This window comes from Mixophyes fleayi, chromosome 6 (assembly GCF_038048845.1).
Source record: "Mixophyes fleayi isolate aMixFle1 chromosome 6, aMixFle1.hap1, whole genome shotgun sequence".
NCBI lineage: Eukaryota > Metazoa > Chordata > Amphibia > Anura > Limnodynastidae > Mixophyes > Mixophyes fleayi.
Window position 1 is genome coordinate 27,926,602 of NC_134407.1, and position 25,169 is coordinate 27,951,770.

General features: G+C 39.9%; 1 protein-coding gene across 5 annotated transcripts in view; it reads left to right on the top strand.

Annotated features, from left to right (window-relative positions):
• LOC142160962 (alpha-2-macroglobulin-like protein 1) overlaps positions 1-25,169 on the top strand; it is a 69,361-nt gene that overhangs the window by 41,428 nt on the left and 2,764 nt on the right. For 4 of the 5 annotated variants that reach the window (XM_075216105.1, XM_075216104.1, XM_075216108.1 and 1 more), the window contains 7 exons: positions 3,721-3,795; positions 5,820-6,000; positions 13,598-13,812; positions 13,923-14,141; positions 14,891-15,015; positions 22,052-22,142; positions 23,479-23,547. In XM_075216105.1, coding sequence (XP_075072206.1) covers positions 3,721-3,795; positions 5,820-6,000; positions 13,598-13,812; positions 13,923-14,141; positions 14,891-15,015; positions 22,052-22,142; positions 23,479-23,547 — 975 coding nt within the window. The remainder of the gene's footprint in view (positions 1-3,720; positions 3,796-5,819; positions 6,001-13,597; positions 13,813-13,922; positions 14,142-14,890; positions 15,016-22,051; positions 22,143-23,478; positions 23,548-25,169) is intronic. The other variant, XM_075216106.1, reaches the window with a different exon arrangement.

The window sequence follows — 25,169 nt, forward strand, 5'->3', positions numbered from 1 at the left end:
TCCTTACTGATGCGTTTTGTTCTACGTCAGGACTTTGTCAAGGATAATATGGTTCTAAAGAGGCTGCTCTTTTATAGAGAACCTCTTGTGGCTGAGAAAACTTTAGTGAAAAAACAGTTAAAAAAAAAAGTGTCTTTTTTAATTTTATTGATTAAAAAAAGGGGTTTTTTTTACAATTGTATCTCAATGTAATGAAAATATCAGATGCCCACAGTATATTTAGTGTCCAATTTAAAAAATCTTCTAAGAGCTTCATTCCCTTACCACAAAACACCAGCAACAACAGCCGGCCCAAGTCTATTGGATGTCACTACTGATTAAATTGTGCAGGATATAAAAATATGACCTACAACACAAAACCGCAACTGGCAATAATTTCCCATTCTAACAGAAGGAAATTTAAAGTTCAAGACAACTTCAATTGCAATACAGAAGGGTGATCTACGTGCTGGAGTTCCCTTGTGGCCTCAAATATGTGGTCTGTACCAAGCGAAGATGAATGACCACAGTAAGCGTTAATAACTATAAAGTAGAAGTATAGATATGCATACAATTAATTACAGTATAATTTTAACCAGTAATTGCTGTTTAGCGAAGAATGATATAAAACCAAATGCACCTCTGTTCCTTATCACTGGAGCTGCATCATTCTAAAATAATTTATTACATTTCTGTTATACCATGAAGATTTTGACCTTAATATGGATGTACATTTTGAAACAACAATAAATGTAACAATTTTAACAAAAATTTACTGGGGGTCATCTGATATTGCAAAAAACCTCTTTTAAACATTTTTAATCAGTAAAATATGACTAAAGTTTTAGGTGACACAAGAGGCTCTCTATAAAGCCCTTTAGAACCATATTAACCTTGAGAAAGTCCTCACGTAGGGCGAAACGCATTTAAGAGAAACACAGAACTGTACCTTCTAGGTACCCATACTTTGTAGTTAAATCATCATAAGGGAGAGACCCCAGAAGCACCATACAAGTACAGCACCAGAGATCATACGGAACGGAGAAGGGGAAGTGTATGTAGGGTAAGAGTCAGCTTTTAGCTGCTACGTTCCTCATTACCTGTCAAACTGTATTTTCAAATGTGTACTCCACTCACTATTTCATCAGAAGAGCTATATTCCTTCAGTACTTCTAAAAATAGCTAAATAACACAGGAACCAAACATATATTAACAGGTAAGTGTTAACAAACCACATGATTCTCACATACCCTTTTTACAGGCGTATGCGCTTTTATTTCTCTTATATATTTTATCACTACTTAAAAAGCTGCAGTCTGAATTAGGAAATGCAGGTCTTAGTGGTTTAAGGCATATGCTGCTGATGCAGAGGAGAAAGCATCTTGAGATGTATGCGGTGCTGAATATGGCGGAAATATGTATTTTTTTCCATTTACGCCCATTTTGCAACAAAATCTGCATCAGGCCCATTATCTCAATGTGTCATAAACTCAACTTGTTCCTGACCATAGAGCCTCACTGTGCCCCATTATCTCAACTTGCTTCTGCAACCCTAGCTTTCTCCTGACCACAAGGCTTTATTGTGCCTCGGCCAACAGCTGCTTTCTGACCTGCCCCTGACTAATGATTTAGAAACCACTTTGAATAGTGCTACTAAATTGGCAGCAGACTATGTGGCCAGCTTGCAGCGGTGTTGTCTGTGTTGACAAGGAGCGCTACGCTCCATCTCCTACCTGACTGTGATAATCGCCGGTGATCTAGTGGTAAAAGGAAGTCTGTCACAGTCCGAATGTACGCATAGCACCCCTGCGCATGCAGAGACCGGAAGTCTGACTTTCCCGACATCCCTTCCAAGCTCTCCTAGGAGAAAGACGTGTTTAGTTATAGCTGTTTCTTTCAGTGTCCCTAATTCCAATTACAAGTGACCGGAGGCTTATATTTCATAAGAGGCCTGTTCCTAATACTATTTACCACCAACAATTATATTCTGTTTTAGGCAGGTTCAGAAAAATACAAAATGCAAAGTGAATTAACAGAAGAGAAATGTAAATCAAATCAATATTTGGTGTAAATAACCTTTGCCTTCCAAACCGTATCAATGCATCAATTCTTCTAGGTACACTTGCACACAGATTTGAAGGAACTCAGCAGGGAGGTTGTTCCAAACATCTTGGGGAACTAACCTCAGATCTTCTGTGGATGTAGGCTTGCTAAAATCCTTCTGTCTTTTCATGTAATCCCAGACAGACTCGATGATGTTGAGAACTCTGGACTTTACACTTAAGATAGTTCTTAATGACATTGGCTGTATGTTTGGGGTACTTGTAGTGCTGCAGAATAAAGATGGAGCCCATCAGACACCTCCCTGATGGTATTGCATGATGGATGTACTTACCTGTATTTCTCAGAATTGAGGACACCATTATCCTAACCAAATTCCCAAATCCATTACCTGAAATGCAGCCCCAAACTTGCAGAAACCTTCACCATGCTTCGCTGTTGCCTGTAGACACTTATTATTTTACTGCTCTCCAGCCCTTTGGCGAACAAACTGTCTTCTGTTACAACCAAATATTTCAAATTTTTACTCATCAGTCCAGAGCACCTGCTGCCATTTTTCTGCACCCCAGTTCCTATGTTTCCGTGCATAGTTGAGTCGCTTGATCTTGTTTCCACGTCGAAGGTAATGGCTTTTTGGCTGCAATTCTTCCATAAAGACCACTTCTGGCCAGACTTCTCCGAACAGTAGATGGGTGTACCTGGGTCCCACTGGTCTTTTCCAGTTCTGAGCTGATGGCACTGCTGAACATCTTCCTATTTCGAAGGGAAGTAAGTATTATGTGTCTTTCATCTGAGGCATTAAGTTTTCTTGGATGACCAATGTGTCTACAGTCCTCAACATTGCCTGTTTCTTTGTGCTTCTTCTAAAGAACAGCACATCTTGAAACCCCAGTCTGCTTTACATTCTTTGCCTGAGAGAGACCTTGCTGATGCAGTATAATTACTTGTGTCCTATTGTTCTGCTCAGTCTTGCCATGGTGTCTGACCTATGACATGAAACTGTCTTCCACAACCTCACCTTTGCAGCAGAGTTGGGCTGTTCCACACCCAGTTTTAAGCCTCCTACACAACTGTTTCATTTTCAGTTAATGACTGTGTTTCAACCTACATATAAAAATGATGATCATTATCACCTGTTTGGTATGATTGGTTAGTCATACACCTGACTATAATTCTACAAAATCCTGACTTTGTGCAGGTGTACCTATCAGAATTCATGCTGTTTTGATGTCAAAGGATGGTCACACCAAATATTGATTTGATTTAGATTTCTCTTTTATACTTTCACTTTGCATTTTGTTAATTGATAAAATAAACTATTAACACTTCTACTTTTGAAAGCATTCTTACTTTGCAGCATTTTTTCCACACCTGCCTAAAATGTTTGCACAGTACTGTATATAAATATACTGTATATATCAGCATAAGACTGTATTACTGCCGACTGCTGTTACAACTGTGAGTACAGTCATTATCATCTGTTACAAGCTGTTCAAATAAAACCAAAACCTTGGTAAAGTTTAAAGATTGTGTCCCCTAACATCCTTACACAGCTGCTGACACCTTTTACATACACCACCAAAAGTTCTGCCAATAGTGTGAAACATGGGGACTAAATATGGGATAATACACATGGACATGTGTACTTGAATAACTGTCATTTTTTTTCTTAAACCGAAGGGAGGTGTTGACGAAGAAATCACTTTAAGTGCATATGTTACTTTGGCTCTATTGGAGACTGAGCAGGTTCTAGAGGTAAGTCTGGAAAGAAATCCTGTCTTCCTAACAGTTCTACCTATTTATAATTAACTAAAACTTCTCATGTGCTGTTCACTAGTACCTAAAACCAAAACGCAGCTGTCATGGTAGGTAACCTTCCTATGCTTTATATCTTCTTACTTGTACTTGTTTTTCTCTGTATGTTTTCACAGGGTGAAAACTTACCACATGAGAGCAATGGATTAGCCAAAGTGGTTTCTTGGGTTTAGCCCCACCCCTTTCTTTTATGAAGTGAGGCACCATCATGAGGTCCAGCTGGACAATCTACAATTTGCCTCCTCCTCTTTTGGAACATTGCCTCATATTGCAATCAGTTTGCTGCACCTTCCACCTTCCCCAGTTTGAACAAAGTTCAATAAGATGGAATTTTTAGATCTGATTTCTGGCTTGTCAGTGGAAATCCTACCCCCCTCCAACCTTCCTAGTTTATTCTATGAATATATAATATAGAATATACAATATAACACATTATTAAGATGGTTGTAATATCAAGGCTTGTTTTGGTTTAACTGGGAATGTTTCAGAATTAATTGTGCCATGATGCAAGTTGGAATGTCCTCTTTTGTATTTTCAACACAAATTAAGAAAGCATGATAGGTCTTTCTAGCTTTGGTAAAACAGACATAAAAATGAGAAACTACCAAATATTAAGAGATTAATATATTCCTGATTTTTACATTAATAAAATAAAAAAAAAAAAAACATGAGACAAGGCTGATTTACAAATGACATTGAGTGTAGACAAGTGCACTGACTTACCAGCATAGCGCAATGCAAGGTGCCGGCTTCATGATCTTTGGAAATACTCCTATAAAATCAATTTTCCTACATTTGCAAGTTTGTAGATAATCCAGGAAGTGCGCATAGTGAAGCCGACAAAAACGTCACATTATAGTACAGCTTATAATCACTTTAGCACCACCCGCTACATTCATTAACTTTTTGGTTATTCGACTAAAATACTGCATGGTTCAGCCTAATGTATCTCTTAAATTAATCATAATGGGGGGGAGTGAGGGGACATGGGGCTGATTTAATTATGTGTTACCTCTGTGTTTTAAGGTTTTTATTACATTGCCTATATATGTGGTTTACCACAAAAGTGAAACTATAAGATACAGAGACCTTATCTAAACACCATTTTTACACCTTCTGACAAGCAAGACAGCTCAACAGCATACTGTTTGAGCTAACTCATCTGTCAGAAACAGGTATTTTTACCAATAAGAGGCGATTTGGCAAACCACCACTTAATACATGGAATGGTTTGTATACTTTTCATAGGTAAAAAATCTGGAGTATGGACGTTACCGTTTCAAATAAAGCTCTGTTATGTGATTTGGCCATTAGTAAATCGCAGGGTGTATAAAGCAAAAACTAAATCTTAACAAAGTAAATCTCCCACAAAATGTCAGGTCAGGCTACAATCAATTTAAATCAATTAAAACCTTTCTATTCACTCTTAAAATGCAGCTCATTGTAGCCTCATTTCTAGGGACATTGGGTCTTTATTTCATGTCTCACTTTTCTACATTTCAATGTCTTTATTACATTGTATTTGTGCGCATATATACTGTATGTACTGTATGTACTGTATGTCTTGCATGAAAAGTGCACGAGTGGTGCAAAGGCCATCCTATAAAAAATAAAAGTCATCACCAGATCCCAGGCATCGCTGAGGACAAGAACACCCGTCAACCCCTTAAAGTAAATTTAAAACATCTCATCACTAAATCTTGTTTTTGTAATTCGGCACAATACGAGGTGCATTACAACACCTGGCCTGCATTCAGCAAGGGATGCCTGTATCTGCCCAGATTCTTCTATTAGAAGGGGCAACATTTTGCACCCTCTGCAGTTTGATGCTCTTAACCTTCAGTTTGCCCATTATAATGAGAGTAAGCACACAAAAATGTCTATATGACGTTACAAAAGGGGAAGAAACAACATTTGCACATTCCACATTTGTGCCAATTTATAATGACCTTTCTTGTCTTTAGCAGAATAAAATGATGCAGAATGAAATGATGCAGAGAGCTCTGCAGTGGTTACGGAGCAGTGTCTTCCAAGTAGACAGTCTACATACAAAGGCTATGCTTGCTTACATGTTCACATTGTCTGGGGACTATGAGATTAGAGCGATCCTTCTACAAGACTTGCACAAGACAACTGTAAAACAAGGTGATTGTATGACATTGCCAATACAGAATCATGTATATGTTAGAATCTACACATATCCATATTAAATGCTCATACTAGTTAGCTGCTAACCACTTGAACCCCATTATACATAGTAAATTAGCCAGCATATTGTGTTTTCTCAGTTTCTTTCCTCTCCCACCCATGCTGGGGGGACACTGCTACCTTGGGTATACAGTACCTATAGAAAATCATCATTCCCTGTCAACATTATTACTTTTTTGACACCGTACACCATGGAAATTGAAGTAAATTAACTCAAACTTTTTCCAGGCTTGTTTACACATTTTGCCTTACAACATTCAACTAATGAAAAAAGGCAACAGTTCTGAACAATATTAAAAAATGAAAAACTACAATAACAGTGTTGGAAAGTGATCAAGCCTCTGATTAATACTTTGTAGAGACAACTTTTTCTGTAATTACAACAGTCTATTTGAATATGTCTGTACCAGCTTTGTGCACTTAAATTGGGGAACATTTGCTCATTCTTCCTTGCAGAATTGTTCAAGTTCACTCAAATTTCGTGTTAAGGGGCAATGGCCTGCTCTCTTCAAGTTCATCCACAGATTTTCTATTGGCTATAGGTCAAGGCTCTGACTTGGTCAGTCACAAACATTCACCTTCCTATCCTTGCGCCACTGCGTTGTTTTCCTGGTGGTACGTTTAGGGCTGTTGTTGTGCAGAAAGGTGAACCATCTGCCCATCTTCAACTGTCTGGCAGAGGGACGCAGGTTTTGGGTGTACTTGGCAGCATCAATCTTTGGTGACTTTAAGACTCTGAATCAGATTTCACCTCTCAGGAGGATGGATAAATTCCAGGAGTATCCAAATTTGAGGACCTTACAAGTTGGAAGGATGTACATGGCAGGGCATTATTACGTATTACTTGATGTCCATCAATCCTTAATATCAATGACACTGAGAAACCAGAGGTTCTGAATATATCCCTGTTTAAAGAAAGAAGCAACATGCAGTTACTGTTCTTGCTTCTTCTGAATTAACTAAAATTTTGGAAGAAGCCTGGCAGAAACCTGACAGTAAATTTCAAGCCCCTTGCAGTTTTTGGATACATTACCCTATACCTGAAGTTGACATTGTTAAATGAGAAAATTCACGAAGAGGGGATGCTCCTATTGCACTAATTTCTAAATCCATGTCTATTCCTATCTCCAATATTACTTCATTAAAAATAGTACAGATAGGAAGTGCAAGTTGATGTTATGATCTATTTTTCTTGCAGCTGTGGCATCTCTAAGACCTATTCTGCCTGGGTTAACAAGACAATTGATAAATGGGAAGAACAGATTAGTGAGGATTTACAATCTGGTAGGCCTAGATCAGAGAAGTGTCAAAATATCTGAGACACACAATTTTTGAATTGTCTAGAATTTCAGTATTGGTTTTAAGGCATGTGTTCTGGCTAAAATCATGGGATTATAGTGTGGAGTGTGGAGTCTAAAAGGACTCTGGAAGAATTACCTTTTGAAGGTAATGTCCTCTTTGGCTAAGAGTTGGACAAAATTATTTCTCAAGCTGCTGGGGTAAGAACTCTTGCCTCCCAGTAAATGCTCCCAAACCAAGGCACTAAGTTTCAGTTCCTTTTGTTATTGAGACCACTCTTTTGCCCAGAAAGGGGGTCAGCAAAAGAACCAGCAAGCTTGATTAGCACCAGTGCCCGCTGAAGAACAGGTCGTATGATAGTTTACTTACCAACTCAGAGAGATCTGTGGGCTCACCTCTTGCTTTATTGAGATAAATAGATTAGGTCTTCTTTGGACAAGTGGGTTACACACATATCATCAAAGGGCCAATGTCCTGGATCTCTTGGGCCCTACACGCAAGCCATATTTCTCCACAACTCCCCCAAACAATCTTACAAGGAGGTTGGTCCTGCAAGAAGCCATTGTATCTTTACATATGCCAGACTCAAGGGAATTTGGGTTTTTACTCTAAACTGTTCCTAGTTCAAAATAAAAAAGTTTGTGTGTGTCAAGCACATGCATTTTAAGTGAAATGTCTTTGCATTTTCTTGCAAGTCAGGGGAGGGCACAGTTGTGTAGGTGTCCATGTCAGGGGAGGGCACAGGTGTGTGGGTACAAAAGTCAGGTGGAAGGCACAGATGTGTGCAAGCACAAGTCAGTTTGAAAGCACAGTTGTGTGTGACGACAAGTCAGATGGAAGGCACAGGTGTACAGGAGCACAAGTCAGTGGAAAGCACCGTCTTGTGGGTGCCCAATTCAGCACAGGCACCAGGGTGTACATGCACAATTCAGCGCAGGCACCAGTGTGTGTGTGCACATGTCAGCACAGGCATCGTTGTGTGTGGGTGCACAAATCAGCTGATGGCACATATGGGACAGCCGTACTGGGACTCAAGGCTGTTGGCAGAAGAGGGGACGATTGGCTCTGGTGGGGATGATGCTGTCGGTGCTAGGATAAAGACACCAGCCTCTGGAATATTGCTATGATTGAAATAGCACTATCACCTCAATTGTGGCAAATGGACTTAAATACTGAACATCAGAGCAAGAGTTGGAGGGATCATATTCTGTGGGACAGTGCGGCCTTTCAGAAGACTCTGAGGACTCATACAGCATGCAGGAGAACTGCACATTTTTATCTCCACAAATAATTTTTACTAGTTGCTGCCAAAAAAGTTTCAACTAAAAAATGTAGAAGAGATAGGTAATAACAGTTTTAAAAAAGAACTGTCCATTGGAGCAAGGAATAGTTACAGACTTAAGCAGTCAACAGCAATAATGCTTGAAACTATTATGTAATGTGTTGCAGGCTGAAGTCTCAGCCAGATGGTTAAATATGGATGTTTGGTGTTAAATTCATTCAAGATAACCGTTATTTTTGCTCAGTTTCTAGACCCTCAGTGAATTCCAATAGCAGAGACAGGTACTATTAAAGTCACCCCTACAATTTTCCATGTTAACGACTTCTTTTACTTTCTTGTTTTTTCCTTGTTGGATTTGCTGATATATGCTTTTATTTTGCATGCAAAAGTGTTTGTCTAATAAGTTAATAAATATTTTTTAGTGTGTATTCTGCTTGGTGTTTGTGGCTTTGTGCAGTTAGAGTTTTTATTTGTATTTCTTCTGCTTTTAAGTATACTTGAATTGAGAGCAAATAAAAGTGTAGGTATTTACAGTATTTAACCCTATGTTGGTGACTTTTTCCTACACTACAATAATTTCTTACTAGTGCTGTATTTCAGTATTAAGACTCCATATAATGCTTGTTGTACCACACTTCTGGGCAGAAACTAGTAATCACTCATATGGGGAGTCATGCATGTGTACTGGGGACAGCAGAGAGCTGTGTCCACATCTTAATAGCATGCAAAAGGATGTAGTCACTGCTGCCCTCATCCTTTACTGCCTCAACCAGACAGGCCCTTTCACCGCACTGCCTCAAACCAATCTCCCTGTCAGAGAACCACCTTTCACCCACTGTACTTCAACCACCCTGTGCCACCCTCATCCCGGCCTCTCACCAGTACATCCCTACATCCCTGCTGAGGTCTGCTATTAATTTATTGTATAGTTCTGATCGCTTTTGGCGGGGGTGCTCTCAAGAGGGTACTTATCTTCACATATGGTGGACATGTCCTCAGTTGGCCCACTTCTGGATAGATATCAAAAATCTGATTCAGTCCTCCAGTTAGATGTGCCTCTCGAACCTAAATTTTACCTCCTACCTTTAAGAGCCCCCTCGGTGAGTCATCATCAGAACAAGCTAATTAAACATATACTTTTGGCAGCCACCTGTCAACTTTCAGCGGACTAGAGACAGCAACTCCCCCCATCCCTCCAGGCTATAATTAACAGGGTGTGGCAGGTTCAACACATGGAATTTCGTTTGTATATATGGTGCATCCACAAGATTTTTGCTGAAGCCTACTCTGTATTACCCATCCTAACCCTACTTTCCCCCAGGATGGCCAGCCTATCTTCCCCTGGGTGTTAGAGCCAGAGCGGGAGGCAATATTTGCAGAGAGCCAATTCAGATAGCTCTGAGGCTCAAGTAGAGCATGTGTGGGGGAAGTGCAATGATGTAATTTCCATTGCACATTTTTACCTCTACAAAGATTTGCCACCAAAGCAGTTACACTACAAAAAAGGACTTGTTCTTTCGACTAATCTGAAATCCTTAAATATCCGTCTGGAGGTCAACAGGTTTAAGATAGAATCTTTACCTTCAGTTATAAATGGCATGGAGCAAGATTTCTCACATCTGTGGACATAAAGGATGCATAACTACACTTTCCCATCTGGGAGGAACAACACAGTCTTTACAGATTTGTGGTTGCAGACAGGCATTTTCAGTTGTTAATTTTCAGTTGAGAGCTGTACCATTTGTTCTAGCCATGGCATTAAGGGTACTTACTAAGATAATGCCAGTCAAGGCAACCCTGTTACAGTGAAAATGGGTCAATGTGGAAATTAACCTGGTTGACCTTCTGATAAAAGCAAAATTAGCTCATCTTCTCGCAACCCATCTACAGATAACGATGGAGATGCTGGAATCACATAGTTGGGTGATACATTATCAAAATTTCAACTTCATACGGAGACAACATATGATTTTTCTCGGTCTCTTATTTCACACCACATGTCAGAAGATATTTATACCAGAAGAGAAGATACTTGCCATTTAGAATCAGGACAAATCAATTTTGAGATACAAGTATTGATTCTCCAGTGCATGAAACTAAGGGGAAAATGTTAGCTACCTTCAATGCTGTCCAATTCACTTGGTTTCTTTTGAGGATTTCCAAGCAGAGATTCTGGCCAGATGATCCAGATCAAATCCTCATTTAGAGACTCAGTTCTTGAAACTTTCTTCACAAACCCATTCATCCATTCTTTGGTGGCTAAAGATGGAAAAATTAACAGAATTCACCCATATAGTATTGGACAGTGGTGACCACAGATCCCAGCCTAGTGTGGTAGGGAGCAGTGACTCATAACCTCCGTCTCCTAGGACTGTGGTCCCAGGAGGTATCAAAGCTCTACTTATATGTTCCAGAACTAAGAGTGGTGCTATCACCCTTGTTTCGAGCTTAGTCCATAACAAAGGAAAAGTTTGCATACAGTTAGACAAAGCCTCAACTGTAGCATATATAAACCACCAAGGAGGAACAAAGAGCTTCTTAGTTATGAGGAAAACTACTGGGATTATGAGCTAGGCGGAATGTCATCTTCCAGCTAACTAAGCAGTGTTTATTTCAGAAGAGGAGAATTGGGAGACCAATTTCTTCAGTCAACATGTCATTCATCCAGGTTAGTGGTCCCTTAACAAAGAAGTTGTCAATCGGGTAGTGGAGAAATGGGGCCAGCTGGAAATACATATGATAGCTTCAACTCTGCAAGGTGGAGACATATTGTGCAAGAACCAGGGTCTGAAGGTTTTTTCATGGACACCATTACGGTCTTGTCTTTCCCCCAATAGCCATGCTACAGCGAGCCCTGAACAGATCCAGAGACAGGAGGTTCCAGTGTTTCTTGTAGCTACAAGCTGGCTGAGAAGATTTAAGTTTGCAGACATTTTATGCATGGCGAAAGACCCACAGTGGAAGCTTCCTCTAAGAAAAGATCTGTTAAGCCCAAAAAAATATTACCACCAAAATTTAGCTTGGCTGCCTTTAGCGGCGTGGCTTCTGAGACCTGGATACTTAGAGCAACGGTCTGTCTGAGGAAGTTATTCAGACCATGATTAAAACAAGAAAGTTTCTTCAAAGACTTACCATAGGTTGTGGAAAGGCTTACATTTCATGGTGTAAAAAGAAAGAGGCACACACTTTACCTGTTTTAATTTGGCACAGACTATTATTACAGGATGGTTTTGAAAGTGGACTGTCACTGTCTTCTTTAAAGGTTCAAATCTCAGCTCTGACGGTCATCTTTCAAAAGAAGTTATTCTTAAAAGTCAGACTTTTCTTCAAAGTGTTATACACATCCATGCTGCTTATGTTCCACCAATTACTCCTTAATGTTGTCCTTTCAGCATTGCAGGAAACTTCTAGAAATAGCTGCTAGTTTTTTAATTGGAAAATGGTTTTCCTTTTGCACATTGGATGAGCTAGAAGAATAATCTGGAAGTGAAGACTACCTACAATTGTTAGATGTGGTCAGAGCCTTGAGAATATAGGTCAACAGAAATTGCATAGGACCAATAGTCTTTTGGTTCTACATAATGCCCCGAAGAGGGGCTGGGAAGCGACTAAACAGTCTGTGTCTAGGTAGATTAAGGCTACAAACCATCAGGCTTATATTTCTGTAGGAAAACCAGCTCCTGAAAACATCACAGCTCATTCTACAAGATCAATTAGTGCTTCCTGGGTGGCATGACTTGGGGCCCTGGCCAAGTAGTTGTGTCGGGTGTCAACTTGGTCTTCCATCCATTAATTTACTAAATTTAACCGATTCACTGTGTTTGGCTCTGAAGAAGCAAGAGTTTGAAGAAAGGTCTGTTGCACAACATAGTCTGGGCATAGCCTCCTGTAAGGGCAGCTTTGGAATGTCCCCAAGGTAGAAATATACCCCAGCATGGATGTTCTCTTTTTATGCTTTGTTTTAATGTTGAGTGTGTTTTTTGAGTTAGAGTGGTTGTTTGTTTGATTATTATGTGATATACAATGGGCTTTGTTAGATAAAAACCTCAGTGTCCATTGGTATAGTGGGTAGAGAAGGGGGAGGAGCTTCAATACGACACGTTTTGATATTTCAAACTAAGTGCCTACTCCTGCACAAGTCCTCTATACTCATGGTAGCAGTGTCCCCCAGACAGAATCAGAGAAATGGATCTAACCTAAGTACAAAAATCCTCTTATTTACAAACTTACTTGCATTTTCTTTGTAATCAGTCCAGCAGGTCACCACTCAGTTAACACTTGTAATAGCTTATAATTTATTTTACTTCTCATAATTTCCAGTACAATGCATAACACATTCTGTAAACAATTGGAGCATCATAGAACATTTATCAGATAGTCTGTCCAGGCTTTTGTTCAATGGTAACATTATGGGCCTTATGTAGAGTTGGACACAATTTACACTTATGACATAAGCGTATATTGCATCCCATCCTTTACTTAGTATACCAAGCTGCACAAATTTTAAAATATGTACAACTTGGAATAGTGCGCTAAATGCATATTATCATCAACACGGATCTTACACCAAGAGGAAAGCAGCCGCAAAAGATACGCCTCCTAAAGGCATATCTGTGGCTGCTTCCACCTCAGCGCAGTAGATAAGGAGATTTAACACATCCTTACTGTATTATGCCTATGCCTGACCACCTCTATAAGCATGCAGAGAAGCAAGGGATAGATATTTCTCGGTCTAGTAGACCAGATTGAGACATCATTTCTTTTTACAGCACATGCGCATTGTAAGAAGTGCATTTTGTGCTTACAAGTTGGTCTTGCATTATGTTCGACTCTACATGACCTCCTGTAGGTATATATGTATGTGTAAACTAGAGCTTATCTCAATCCATGTACAAGGAAAAGGTATTAGACACATCCCTTTAAATTACATTCTTACTTTCATGTTTCTTTTAGGCGGACTAACTTACTGGCCCGAAAACCCAAATAATCCTTCCAAAGAAACTTTATGGTCTCAGCCCAATTCTAATAAAGTGGAGGTAGCATCATATATGGTCCTGGCACATCTATCTGTGGATGCCCCAACAACAAAAGACATCAGTGAGGCTTTTAGTCTTGCTCGTTGGTTTATACGGCAGCAAACCCCAAACGGAGGTTTTGAGAATACCCAGGTTAGCATTTGCAACCCAGAAGTATGACATGATAATGGAATCAGAGGAAAGGATCCTAAGATTTGTACAGTGTTCCCATAAAAGCCTATTTCTCTCTTTAATCTTGGCAGGCCACAGTGATAGGACTCCAGGCTCTCTGTCTATTGTCTAAGATTACATACACTAGACATGGTGGATTGGATGTAATATTGAGTCAAGAAGGAGAACATTCTTTGCATCATTTCCATGTGGATGAAGCAACTAGGTTCCTCCTGCAGAAGAGACAACTTAAAGATGTGCCTGGGGTTTACAATGTGCAGGTCAAAGGTGATGGATGTGCCTTCATACAGGTAACACAATATGCATTCTAGATTTAGCTATTCTCTAAAGGGTATCTCTACCCTATTTTTTCTAAACATAGCCATACAAGATAACACAATTTGTGATCCATTGTTAAGGTTTATACTGCCTTATGCTTTGAATACAGTACTTACAAGTTCTGTTAAGCCCTAACTGCAAGAAGGGTTTATTATGCTCCATGTATAAGTTCATGTATAAGTTCACCAACATATATCCATGGTATGTTAGTCAGGTCCCACTAATTCTATGTCTCAACTGGTGGGATAAAATTGATCACTTATATGGACAATGCATACGAATATAAATGAATACAATCAGCAGTTTATTATTGTCATTTTCAAGTAGTGATTTATATAAATATATATATATATATATATATATATGTATATATATATATATATATATTTATACTGTATATTGCGCAAGTGAACAGTGTATTTCCACGGTCTGCTGTAAGTCAGTATTGAGAAGGGGGTTGTCAGATCTTTGCAAATTTACTCACTGGTGACAAAAGTATGTCTGGAATTCCTGCTGAGAAAAGCAGATATGTTTAAACATTACTTGTATGTTTCAGGCTTCACTTGAAAATCCTAAAAAAATGCAAAACAATAGATTGGAAAGCAGATATGGCTAAAAGAAACATTTTGGCATTTGGAGATTACCTTACATCTTGATGTATGTGTATATTGGTAGCTTTAATATAATAATAAAGTAATTATTTTTTTCCATATTTCAACAGATTACATTAAAATACAACACATACCCCACTAATGCCAGCCCATTCTTTGATCTTCAAATAAACGTTACTGCAGAAGACAGTGGGAATCATTCTAAATCTTGTTTACACTACACTATTCCTGTAAGGTGAGTTGGAATAGCCAGAGTTTATGAATCAGAAGTTATTGACTTTGTTCACCTAGGACTCAATGTTGATCAAATATGTTGATCAAGTTGTTTTGGTGCGATTGCCAAATGATTAAATAGATGTAATAGACCATATTGCACAGATCCAGTCCTTCGGATGTTGGACCAAACAACTCAATTGCAGGGGTCTCCAAGGAGTGTGGCCAGCCAATGACTGCACATATAACCACCGGTTAACAACCAATCAGTAATGGTATAGCATAATGGTCTACATGATGGCAATATACATGCTACAATGTCAGTGTGGCCGAAAATAACAAAAATAGCCAATGCAGTCTAATCTTGTGTGGCCATTATAGGCATGGGATAAATTTCACAGCTGTATTGTAAACTGATTAATCTTTTAAAAGAGCAAGAGCATTTCATGGATGGGATTATCCCAAAAATTTAACAGGGCTAGATTTAATCATTTTCTGTATTTAAAGTTATGCAAGTAAGCCATTTAGTTTCTGGATAATTAACTATTGGATAAGTCAATTACATGGTGGCTTTTTGAGCCCATATCATTATTTTACTCACGGAGTATTGAAAGCATGACAGGCAATTGGACCGAAATGATCCCACCTACAAACAGACTGTTTTGCTCTTATTAGAACAAATCAGTGTAGGTTAAGGTTTCCTGCACTGCATAAAAAGTACTATAGAATCAGCCTAAGTGCGATAATAAAAGTATTATTACCTAGTAAAAAGTGTCCAATTAAACAAGTACATTCAGACTTAGAAACACCTATATCTGTTCCCTTGTCCCCACATATTTGTATATATTAATTATATTTAAGTACACATCAAAATTATTAAATGTTTCTTGGTTTTAAGCGTTTAGTTTTGGGGCAATTCTGTATGTATTATTCATGTTTATTTGTTTTTCACGTGCAAATATCTGTATTTTTCATTGTTAAAAAACTTTTGGAGTTTATCTTGCTTTTATTTTAAACAAGTCAGCAGGAAGAGGATCCCGGGGGAAGGGACGTGGGGCAGGAACAGGAAACCAGAGAAGAAAGAAGAGATTCCCAGGGGAGAGGGTGTCAGGAGATATAAGGTGTCAGGGGAGAGAGGAGATGGTACCAGGGAAGAATGTAAGGATTCCATTCAGAGGATTTCAGGGGACCAGGTACCAGGACGGAATGTTTAAGGGTGCAGAATGCCAGGAAGAGAGAAGAGGGTCTCAGGCGAGCATGTCAGGGGAGAGAGAATCAGGGGAGGGGATAGATGCCGGGTGAAGTGACAAGGGAGGGATACTAAGGGGTGACAGTGGAGAGGATTCCTGGTGAAAGAGTGACAGGGGAGAGAAAATGTATTATATGTATTACTTATGAATTTCTATACATAGGTAATTTCTACCTTACATAGTACAATGAAGCTTTTATTGCAAATATGGATATATATAAATATTCCAGGGGTAAAATCACAGTTTTGGGGTTTTAGAAAGATTTCATGTACACAAATAGATAGAGGTGTAACTTGAAATTACTGAACAACATACCAATTTGGAGGGCTTCCCAGGTCCAACAATTAGTTTTACACTGATTGAGGTGTATTCTATATCGAACAATGAAACATACTAATAAAATATTTAATAAAGACATATTTCTCTTTCATGCCATTGGGGGACACTGCGACAATGGGGCATAGTAGGTGGACTCGGAGCAAAGGTGCTTTAAATCTTAAATTGTTGAAGCATAGCTACTCCCCTATGTCCTCCAGGAAGGTGGAGTTTTCTTTTCCGCAGTCTTTTCTGCTCTCACGAGGCAGACATTTTGGGTGGGGTACGTTACAATGACGCTGATAAATCTGACAACACTTACCCCATCATCTTGACAGCGAAAGACTCCTTCCCGACGAGGCTCAATGACGACTGGTGTGGCAAGCGACTGGAACCAATCCCGATGAATGGTGAAGAGTCTGGCGTGACTTGATGACGTCATTTACATCCGCAATGCTGTTATCGCTGCTGTTAAGTGAGTAATGTAAGTATGCGCTTATGTACAATGTGCTTTACAAAGCGTTGTACATTGTACATGGCAGGGGCGAACGGAGGATTGTCGGGGGGGGGGGTTTCCCCCCAACCCAAAAAAAAACCCACCCCCCGCGAGAGCTGCTGCGCATGCGCAGCAGCTCCGTTTCTTCAGCGCTGTCCTATACAGCAGCCGCGGTGCTGTATACACTACAGCACCGCCGCGGACTCTTCTTTGACAGCGCCGCGGCTGCTGTATAGGACAGTGCAGCTATAGCGGCCACTTAGTTAGCGCAGGGGGGGTTTCTGGAGACTCAGAACCCCCCCCTGCGTGCGCCACTGCATGGGCGCATACTTACATTATCCCCTTAACAGCAGCGATAACAGCGTGATAAGTAATGTAAGTGATGTCATGATGTCAGGGTAAGTGTTGTCGGGGTAGTCAGCATCAATATGCTGACTACCACTGTACATTTTCTCCAGGCATTTCTGCACCTGTTTCCTCTCTGTGCACTCTTCGCTGGTGCCATCTCATAGGGGTCTACAGATTATATATTATATATTTCCTATCGCCTTGTTGTCCTAGTGTGTTTAGGATTATACAAGTTGGGCTCTTCTATCACAAAGTAGGGTTTAGTGTTAGTAACCCTTTTTGGTAGTGTAATATAATATCTGAATATTTAATTCCCTACTGTACATTTATAAAGTGTTTTAATAGAAGATTTCTGTTTTTACACATCATTCTCTGAGACAATGGTTGACTTTATTTCTCTGTGCGTTTTTTAAAATATAACACTATCATCATCATCATCACCATTTATATAGCGCTACCAATTCCACAGCGCTGTACAGAAAATATTTGTCATTCACATCAGTCCCTTCTATTGGAGCTTACAGTCTAAACTTCCTAAGAAACACTCACACACACACACACTCACACACACACACACACACACACACTCACACACACATACACACACACACACACACGCACACACACACACACACACACACACACACACACACACACTCTCAGGCAGATGCAGGACTGGCTTTCAGATTTGCTGAATCCGCTCAGAGTCTGGCTAGGGCTTCTTCCTCACTGGAACAACTCCTTAGCACCCCCATAGAAAAACATACAAGCAGCATGTTCCTGAGACAATTCAGAATAGTGTTTCTCTCCTCTGAAGAGGACGAAGAGTTAATTCAGGAGTCTGAGGGGGAGGATTTATCTAGACCTCAAAGTGTGAATGATTTAGTCCTGGGGGTTCAACAAACCTAGGATTTGTCAAACCCCCAGGTTACAGATTCTTCTGATTTCTCTCTTTCTCTCAACTCTTGGAGATCGTTTCAGAGTTCTGGCAAAAAACCAGACAAAACGTTACAGATCCCAGGGAAATTTAGATCCCTTTTCTCCTTACCATCATAAAAGTCTGTTACATGGGAAAATTCTCCTAAGGTAGAATCTCCCATTACCCGTCTATTCAGATCGACATCTTTACCAGTGCAGGGTGCAGTTTCTATCTGGGGCAGTACGGACAGGGAGTGGGATTTTCTCCTTAGGTCTGCTATACAACAGCAAGATTTTTGAGACCAATCATGACTACAGCCTGGGTGAAGAAGGCCAGTCAAAAATGGTTGAAATAGTTGGCTATTGACCTGCAGGAAATATGCCTAGAGCTGACTTGTCAGTCCTGGCGGAATACATTCAGGAAGGTTGGACATCTCTGGATGCTGTTTCAGTCATCTCCATACTCTCTACTCTCATCATTTCAGCTAGGTGTTCCTTGTGGTTGCATTCCTGGTCCACAGATGCAGTATCTACATATACTCTGGAGTCATTACCATTTGATGGTATCACTCTCTTTGGCTAGGAACTTTAGCAGATTATTCAAGTAGCTACGGAATTTAAGAGTGTCTTTCTCCGTTACCAGTGCTAAACTGAAAGAACCATGATTTCTGTCATTTCATCCTTCAGAAGGTCAAGGACAGCTTCCACCAATCTTTTTCCTCTCTAGGAGATTTTCACAGAGGCAGGGAGTCTGCCAGATGTGAGACACCCATAGCAATAAAAGAGGTCTCTGCATGACGGGATTACCCACCATGTCACTGTGGTATGGGCCCAAATTCTACAGTTTCAGGACCAATGGCTGGCCTCAACTACAGTTGCCGGGTTTGGAGGTATGGACAAAGGGTTATGACATCGACATTGTCAGATTCCGTCACTGCAGATTCTTCACCACAGGTCTACCCACCTGCAGACTTAGAAGATTGGCTATCCAGAAGCTTCTCATGTGATAATTCCGGATTCTTCTCAAGAAAGAGGTTTGGGGCTTTAATTCAACCTCTTTCTAGTCTGAAAACTGTATAGATCGTTTTGTCTGATCTTGACTCTCAGTACCCTCAACAAGCAGGTTTGGGTTCTGGGATTCAATATGGAGTCATGTGGATTTGTTGCGTTCAGTGATTGTAAGCACAGAAAAAGGTGAGTTCCTTTTGTCCATTGCATAAAGAAGGCTTACCTCCACCTTCCCAATTGAGAGGCACATCAATATCTACTTCGTTTTGCAGTGCACAACACACACTATCAGTTTTGGTCTTTACCATCTAGCCTGGCTACCGTCCCAAAGGTTTTTTACCAAAATTATGGCTATCATGGCAAGTCTCCTCCATCTTAGGGCATCACAATAGAGCCATACTGGATGATCGGCTTTTAACGGCACCATCAGAATCTGCCTTCCTCTGAATATCCAGATTCTGGAAAAACATGCCTGGATTCCCAGTCTTTCCATGTCTTCCTTTATTCTAGCACAACAGATGAGTTTCCTGGGCCTCAAATTCAACACAGTGTGTCAGAAGGTGTTGCTTCCAGAGGACAAAATCCTTTCCCTTCTGAATAAGACCAAGTCTTTGCTCGCCAGAAGGGAAGTTTCTCTTCTCCGATGCATGAAATTGCTGAAGACCACGGTGTCTGTGTGCCTTTCACGCAATTACATGCAAGACCACTTCAGTGCTAACTTCTCAGGAAATGGTCTAGGTCCACCCTTCAGCTGGACAGGCAGATCATCATTTTGTTCAGTCGCTCAATTGGTGGTTGAGAAGACCGAATCTCACAAATGGTCAGTCCTTCCAAAACTGGGAGTGGACCTTAGTCACCATGGATGCCAGTCTGTCCAGGTGAGGAATAGTGATAGGCCCTCTTCTGTTCAAGGGACTCTGGTTGCACCAGGAGTCCCTAGAACTAAATCTTAGTTTAGTGCTCAGGACTCTTACTAAAGAGCCATTTGAGCCCTTGGAATCAGTTCATGTTACCTGGAAGGTGGTATTTATGCTTGCTAAGGAAGGAGGTCTCCAGCTTTTACTTGAACTAGGAGATTGTGGTTCCATCATTTTTTTTTCTCAGTCTTTGACTTCTGAATGTAGCTCATGGCCTCAGTTGCCATGTGAACTGTACTGCTTCAGTCCATAAGACTAATGACCTACTCATCCTGTATGATGCGTGATTGGTCAGCATCTAAGCAATCTATAGCTCATTGTATCCACTATTCACTTGACTTAAATTGAAGTGGCTAAACTGATGCCGGTCGGCTTAAAGGCTCATTAGGGAAGTTGTTTTTCCTGGGTGGTGCATCATGATCGCATTAAGTCCACTATGTAATCTTCTATCCACACCTTTTCCAAATTTATATAAGTCGCAGAGCTTTGCATTTCAGAATGATAGCATTGGGCGCAAGGTTTTACATGCAGCTGTTTCAGAGCACTTCCTTCCTTAGGGGCAGCTTTAGAATGTCCTCCTTGTTGCAGTGTCCCCCAATGACAAGAAAGAGTAAAGACAATTTATTTACTCACTGTAAAATTCATTTATCAGAGTCCATTGGGGGACACTGTGCTCCCTCCCTTTGTTCTGACTGTCTGGTTGTTTATGTTCTAGGTTTTCCTGTTGTTATGCTTAGTTAGTCCCTCCTTTTTGGCTCTTTATGAAACTGAGGATGGCTCCAGATGGCAAGTTCCTATAAGAGGAGGAGCTATGCTTCAACAGTTTAAGATTTAGAGTGCCCTTGCTGTGAGTCCACCTACAATACTCCATTGTCACACTATTCCCCAATGGACTCAGATAAATGGATTTTACTATATTATAATCACATTTCTTGTATACCTAGTAGATTCCAATTCTGATTGTTGTTAAATTAGCATTTAACCACACTACAGCTGTCCTTAATAGTCCGTGTTTTTCCTCTCCACAGACACGAACGTTGCAGGTCCCCAAAGCAGTTGCACTGGCTATAGTTATGATGTAAGATCAAGAAAATCAGCTTAGTTTAATTAATGTATCTGAGGAGAGGAAAAGATTTTGTGAGGAACATAAGTCATACTTGCCAACATTTTTTTTTCCTTTTCCGGGAGATGCCGGCTGGGACGTGGGCGTGCAGGGGGCGGGGCTGCGAAATCGCGTCATTTTGGCCCCGCCCCCGTGACGGAATGACGCAAATCGCGTCATTTTACAGTGGGGGCGGGGCTAAACGCCGCGATTCCGGGTGAATCGCGGCGTTTAAACTAAATTTTTACCCCTTCCTATCAGGGAGATTGCCACACTCGTCCGGGAGACTCTTGCAAAATGCGGGAGTCTCCCGGACAATCCGGGAGAGTTGGCAAGTATGTTATGTGTAGGCAGATAGTTATGGGTAGGAGATATTTGATGATTCAGTACCACAGCTAAGGCAAAGTGAAAGTTTCTCAGTCGAAAGTGAGAAATGATGATGAGCCAAAAGGATTCTAGCACACCAGCAGGGGGCCCCACACAAAACTAGAATAGAAGACAATTTTCATACATGTAAGGACATAGAGCTATTTATTGCATAATTTTAGACTGTTATTGGTTATGTTCTTAGTGTATATTTGTTGTTTAATTAAATAGTTAATGCAGGTGAATATACCTTATATAGCACTATTATTTCCAGATGCTGTGAGACTTTATCAAAACTATCCATGTTAACAATTTGAATGGTGGGTTATGTATTACAGCTATACAGGACCTCGTAAATTAACAAACATGGTGCTTCTAGAAGTGGAATTACCTTCTGGTTCAAGAGCAATTTCAAAGTCTCTGACAAAGGTAAAAGAAGAGTTATTATTTCTCACTTCCTGCGCAAACCAACATATTCAATTGTTGTATTAGTTATAAGATAAAAACACAAATATTAAATAATAATCATCAAAACTATAGCAAGGCCCACAATTTTCTCTAAACAAGATGTAATATGCCAGTGTGTAATATCACATGACATTGAGATATCCGCCGCAAGCTTCCAAACGCTCACAACTTTGGCAAATTAGATGCTGGTGGCACTCACCTCACATTATCTTAGATGCTGTGTGACGTTAAGTGCTGCCAGTGTGCTCCGATTGGCTCATTAGAGTCCTAAACCACAGCCAGGGCTAGTATTATACAAAATGTGCTTATGAGCAGAAATCATAGTGGGACCCCTATATGGTATTGTGGACCAGTATCACAATACAAATTTATACCACACATTTTGTACGCAACACATTGCCACCTACCATATACAGTCCCCACTGATCTCACCGAATTAATAATGTACTGAATTATCTCTGTTGGCAAAAAGTTATATAATAATCTTTACATTTTATGTAGTGCAACAAATTACACAGTACATAAATATCTCAATAATATTTGTATGCAAAAAAGTTCCAGGACAGAGTGGGTAACTCTATAGCGGTCACTAGAATACTCTATGTATTGTATTATAGTCGCTAGAACTTTGTGCCTGATTCAGATTGAGACGTACATCCATTTGCATTGCATATATTTGCTGTTTCTTACCACTGCACTTGCTCAGAAAGTGAATGTACACTTTTAGGCTCTTATGCCTGAAGAAGCGTGAAGTGGGAGGGAAGGAGTGTTCTAATCCAGGAAATGTACAGTAAGGCCATGTTCAAGCAATTGTATCCAGATTGATGTAAAAAACGATTTAAGTTGCAGATGCTTAGCGGCAAGTGTAAGTAGCAGATGATGACAAACGTCCGAACAAGCGAACCACTTATATAGAGGTTTGAGAATGATTCACAGACGCTTATAGAGTCGTCGCTCAGCCATAGATTAGGATTTGCTGAGCGTGTTATAGCAAAGATAAAAAAAATATATTTTTGCGTCTATACATTTTTTGTACGCATGTCGGGAAGTTGGTTCTGCTGTATTAGCCAGGTTATTAGAGTTTAAATTAAGCTTCATAGCTATTGCGTTCGTAACATATAAAATAAAAGTTTTTGCACATGTTCTCTAGTTTTTCGTTGCAGAAGAGCTCGACCCACTTAGTTATATTCACTCCCAAGGCCAACATTTCTCAGTCTTCCCCGGTATGTACATAAGACACTATGTATAAAGGACTTTATGAAATGACAGCTCTTCTTTGATGTGCTTCTTTCATCAGCTGCTGACACACAACTTGGTGAGAAGAACAGAAACACCAGATAACAAGGTTGTTGTCTATATCACAGAGGTAAGGGGAAGAGAAAGTGTAAATGATGTGCTCCCCAAAGATTGATAGTTTAAATACCCACATAAGTGCACTGAATGGTACTGACAGTAGTAGAATACATATAAAACACTGGACATGGGAGATGGCAACTAGAGCTATTAAAAAAATAATCAATCATATGGAATAAATTACATTACAACCTCTAGCAAACAGATACACAAACTACATCTCCACCATGATTAACCGGTGAACATGAATTACCTATCCAGTAAGTCTGGCCACACCAGTGGCTACTTTCCTTATTCCAAAGCGGCCTATCCTTCGTATAATGTGTTTAAAAAATATAAGCATATAATAAATCTGCTTTTTTACTGTGTGGAATCTAGGACACTGTGACACTCACCCCAACAGTACACCCATTTTATAGTGGCAGACTTAAATGTTCTGCCACTTAAATGATAATTTAGCAGGTTGTTTCTAACCAATCTACTTATAAATTGTAAATTTTAATAGACATGTATCAACTCAGTTTGAAGATACAGATAATAGTTTTTCACTTGTTGAAACAAATGTTGTTGTGTCCTGCAAAAACTTATCTACAGGTACTGCAGCGCAACTCATGAGTTTCATTTATAAGGCACAGACGAGTGAATAGCAATTTTTACAAATCAACTTATTTATCAATATGAACTTAAAAAAATAGTGCATTGTAAGAAGGCTTAATTTAAAAAATACAGGACAAAGATACATTGTCAGAAGCAAAAGGTTCTTCACCATAAATTGGAAATTCAGTGTTCCGTGGAGTTCAATAAGTAAATACAGTATAAATGCAGTGTTCTATGGCCCTCTTTCCGGCTGAGGAACCCTTGTCCAGGCCGTCTTTTGTTCACTGACACCATGCAGCCTGCAGGACTAAGGGAAGCCTCCCATGACTACTTCAGATGTTGGATCAGGTTGATTTAGTTTTCAGATAAATAACATTCTGCATTCATGTTAAACTTGTGGACCTCAATCCAAAAATGAATTTTCCTTTAAACTTCCAAGGACATTTAAAGGCCAGTTTAACGGTTAGTACTTCTGCCTTACAGCACTGGGTTCATGAGTTTGATTCCCAACCATGGCCTTATCTGTGTGGAGTTTGTATGTTCTCCCTCTGTTTGCGTGGGTTTCCTCTGGGTGTTCTGATTTCCTCCCACAATTGAAAAACATACTGGTAGGTTAATTGGCTGCTATCAAATTAACCCTAGTGTGTGTGTTTGGGAATTTAGACTGTAAGCTCCAATGGGGCAGGGACTGATAGGAGTGGTTCCTCTGTACAGCGCTGTGGAATTAGTGGCGCTATGTAAACAAATAAATAATGATGATGATCACATGACCTCTAGAAAGATCCTCATATATACTTTGACAGCTACATTAACTTACAGTCTCCCTACCAATAATTCAGAAGGTTATTCAGTTGAGACAGAGGGATGGGGGAATAATATAATTGATATGCGCTTTGGGAAGCAATTCACAACAGTTTGTTGTTTTCTTACAAACATTTCACATAGGATTCAGTGTGTTATTAATAATATACTTCAACTACAACTCCTTCCTTATTATTTTGATTCTTGTTTTCCGTTGTTTGACCATTAATTTGCTTT